Source organism: Cyphomyrmex costatus, unplaced genomic scaffold (assembly GCF_001594065.2).
Source record: "Cyphomyrmex costatus isolate MS0001 unplaced genomic scaffold, Ccosl1.0 scaffold996, whole genome shotgun sequence".
In the NCBI taxonomy this organism is placed as follows: domain Eukaryota; kingdom Metazoa; phylum Arthropoda; class Insecta; order Hymenoptera; family Formicidae; genus Cyphomyrmex; species Cyphomyrmex costatus.
In genome coordinates, this window is record NW_017280589.1 from 7,369 (window position 1) to 11,397 (window position 4,029).

At 44.1% G+C, this 4,029-nt stretch overlaps 1 protein-coding gene across 1 annotated transcript; it reads right to left on the reverse strand.

Annotated features, from left to right (window-relative positions):
- Positions 1-900: 900 nt before the first annotated feature.
- LOC108782257 (uncharacterized) lies at positions 901-3,603 on the reverse strand. Its single transcript, XM_018550475.1, has one exon. The coding sequence runs from the start codon at positions 3,601-3,603 to the stop codon at positions 901-903; it is 2,703 nt and encodes a 900-aa protein (XP_018405977.1).
- Positions 3,604-4,029: the final 426 nt, after the last annotated feature.

Consider the following 4,029-nt stretch of genomic DNA (forward strand, 5'->3'; position numbering starts at 1 on the left):
AAACATTATAATATTGTCTTCTTCTGCTACTTTTTCTGAGACTCCAAAAATATACATTTTACTCGTATGCATACATGCACATTGAGTAAAATTGATATAGACAATTTATGTAAAATCTGTAAAGTGTTTTTCTTAATAATGTCTATTACTTATATTAAATTAACTACTAAAACTATCTGAAATATTGGAGTCTACATTCGGCAATGGAAATACAGCTAGTATCGAAGAAGACACCGATTCATGCTGCAATGCACATGTAAGCTTAGTTTATAAGCTTAGCTTATTATGCACATGTGAATATATACATACTTTAATTACAATTATTAGATATTAAAGTAGAGATATCAATGTTTATATGCATTGTGTGTCTGTGTGTATACATGTGCTGCTTCCTAGTGTGATTTGCAACATAACAGTGCGAAATACCCACTATTCTAGGAATATTTTTTGTGGTGGCAGGCCTATTTTTTTCGGCGACAAGAAAAGAGAGAGTCGGGAGATTTTAGAATGAGACAACGCAAAACTAAGCACACCATGTATACTTCCACCATGGTCGGAACTCCTGATTTTTTACTGCACTCATGGTATAAAGACAAGGGCACAGTACATATAGTAGAGCAACTCTCTGTCGGCACCTTTAATGTAAGTCTTCTTCTTCTTGTAAATTCTTGTTGGCCATGTAGCCGCTCCAACGGCAATCAACCAGGCCAGCACGGCAGGGATACCACCAACCTTCCACTAGTTAGTCTGTAACAAAGGAAGGGGGGGAATCGAACGGGCGGGGGAGCCCCCACCCTTCAGACGGGACCACAAAGGCCGCGCCCGCGGGGAGAGCCCCCCAGACCACACCCCCAAACCCCCCAGTCCACGCCCAGAAAGAGCGCGCGAGCATATGAAGGGTTATAATCTAACGTCCAAAGACTTAAAGAAGGCCAGTAATCTTCTACATAAACCAACCGAGGGCTTATTAAGGAGAGGAAAAATGTTATTAGGAGTAGAAGTAGGGTATTTTTCAAGCAAAAACTTAAGAAGATATTCAGCTTTATTACGTGATTCTGGACATTCATAAATCACATGATTGACATCTTGACTCTCATGGCCACAATGGCACGCCGCCGAGGCAGTCATGCCCTTACGATAGAGGCTCTCATTAAGATTATAATGATTACTGCGTATTCTGTTTATTAACACGATTTCCTCACGCTCCAAGGATTTAGAGTAGAACCACGGGCTAGGAGAAGAATTCTGGTATAACTCAGCATGCTTAGTGCCTTTAAGCTGGGCGGCATTCTTCAGCCATCCCTCAAAAGTCCTCTTGACACTATCCCTAGCTGACTTCCTAGCGTCAGTAAAGGGGACAGGAAACTCCGTCACCGGATCCGCACTCGCCGCCGCAGAGTTCGCCAAACGGTCCACAATCTCATTACCGCAAATTCCCTTGTGCGAGGGGACCCAAAACAGGGTAATCAATTTACGTTCTCTGGCCAACATCGTCAGCAGATTTTTAATTTGGTAAACAATGTAATTCGGTTGCGAGTAGTGACCAGACGAAATTGCTGCAAGGACGCTTTGAGAATCCGTGAAGATGACCGCAGAGTTTTTCCCTCGGCGTGAAACGTACACAAGAGCCTCCCTAATGGCCCAAGCTTCTGCAGAGAAAACAGAAAAGGCTTCAGGCAACTTACAAGCAGTTCTGAAGTCCTCTTCAGGAGAGTATACTGCGGCTCCAACAGATCCATTTTCGCCGATTTTAGATCCGTCCGTGTAAAGCGAAACTTCTGAATTCGCAATGAGCTCTTCTGCATGTTGTTTAAACCTCAGTGCAATGAGCTCCGGTGGAGAGTCCTTGTCGACTGAAGACATGTCGAACTTGCAAAGAGGCTCATGTATAAAGGTTTCGTAGTCATAAGTAAACTCTGGGGAAGAAACTGAATGAAAAACTTTTTGGAGATCCTCGTGGTGTATCGCGTAGCGATTATATGTGGGGGAGGACTTAAGTGCCTTAATCCTCTTAACAACTGAATCAGCTGTACAATCCATATTCTTAATACCCTCCTTGACCAAGTTGTAAGTACCCGACCAGCATTTGTAAAGAAAAGATGCAGTGAGAAGGTTGAATCTTTGCTTAAGAGGGCATTCCTTAGCCTCATAAAGAAGTACATTTATCGGCGTGGAGATCCTGTAACCCATGGCCAGCCTGATAATCTTATACTGGATTCTCTCCAATTTTAAAAAGAGGGTCGACTGGTTCTCGTAAGCGAAAACTTGCGCTCCGTATTCAATGGCGCTCCTAAAAAGAGCGCGATATAGTGTTAATAACACGCGAGGATGTGATCCCCACCATACTCCCGAAAGGGAAGAAATAATTTTGGCGGTGGCATTGCCTCTGGAAGTCAAAGCCATTAGCTGTTCCTTACCCGTCAAGCCGCTATCCAGAATAACACCAAGGAATTTAACCGAGTGAGCAGTCGCGATGCACTGACCGTTGATGGTAAGTATAAAGTCCTTATTCCTAAGAGATCTTTTGTTCGTGAAGACAACTCCCGTTGATTTGGAAGGCGACAGCTCCAGGCCTCTATTCCACAAATAGCTATTAACAGCGTCCAGCGATGGTTGGAGATAACTCAAAGCCTCAGCAAGAGTCTTGGCTGATGCATATAGCACCAAGTCATCTGCGTATTGTAAAATGAAGCAACCCTCCGTCAAATTCTCATTAATGCCTCTTAAATATATATCAAACAGTAAGGGGCTAAGGGTGGAGCCCTGAGGAGTGCCGGTACGCGTAAAACGGGGGCCGACCAATTCACCGTCGACCACAAAGTAAAGCTCTCTCTCCGAGATAAGGTGCGCAATAAATTGTCTTAGAGTAGGGGGTACATCTATTTCCCGTAAGTCGTTTACCAAGATGGCAGGTATGACATTATCGAAGGCTCCTTTAATATCCAGAAATGCCGCAACCGTGAGTTCACCACGAGAAAAGGCGGTTCTTATGTGATTGGTAAGCACCACCAAATTATCAGCGCAGGAGCGATGCGGCCTGAATCCCATCTGCGTGTTTGGCAAAATTGGCCTTGATTCAACGTGATGTTTAAGCCTGCGGAGGATCATCCTCTCCAAAAGCTTCAGCATACATGACATCAGGGCAATAGGGCGGAAACCTCTATTACCGGCCTTAGGTACCGGAATTATAAGAGATTTCCTCCACGAGGGGGGGAAATCTCCGTCCTCTAACAAATCGTTAAAAATTTCTAAAAGGTGTTCCAAATATGCGTTGGGCAAAGAGGCAATAATATTGTTGTCAATCCGGTCTAAACCAGGTGCTGAATTCAGGCGCAAGCCCGAAAGGGCGAGGTTCATCTCATGCATGCTGAAGCGATCCGCCAGATCAGGCACAGAAGAAGAGGGAGGACAGGAGGAAACCTCAGGATCTCCCGGAGTTATCCCCGCACAAGGGTCCATAACAGACTGAGGACCGATGACAACCTCCTGCAAACACGAGTCCGGCGTGAGTCTATTAATGAGGCTCTCAACCTCTTTGCGCATGGTCGTCGCGCCGACCGCCCTGGCACCTCCACAAGCATCACGCCTCTTGAAAGATTTCATTAACGACCATACCTGGGGGGTAGGTGTTTTCCCATTGAATGATGGATGTCTTAATCCTAAAATTCAGCCAATAGAGTTCAAATTTCGGTTAGAACTGGCAGCTTTATTGGTTGAATTTTAGGATCTTGGGATTAAAACCTGAAGCATAAACCAGGTATTTCATGCATAAATGTATCTTGAAAACTCGAGTTTGAGCTTGAGACTGCCTTAACAAAGCTCATGCTTAAGTACTCGGCTTCGTCAGGCTTTGTTAAGGCAGTCTTAAGTTTAAACTCGAGTTCTCCAACATCGGAAACATTCGGGATTCTCTAGAATCTGTCCAATAACAATTTATTTACAAGTATGATACGTAACGTGCGGAATTATATCGGATTTGGAAAAGCAAGTATTCTTTGATATTCTAAAAGACTATAAACATGTGATTGA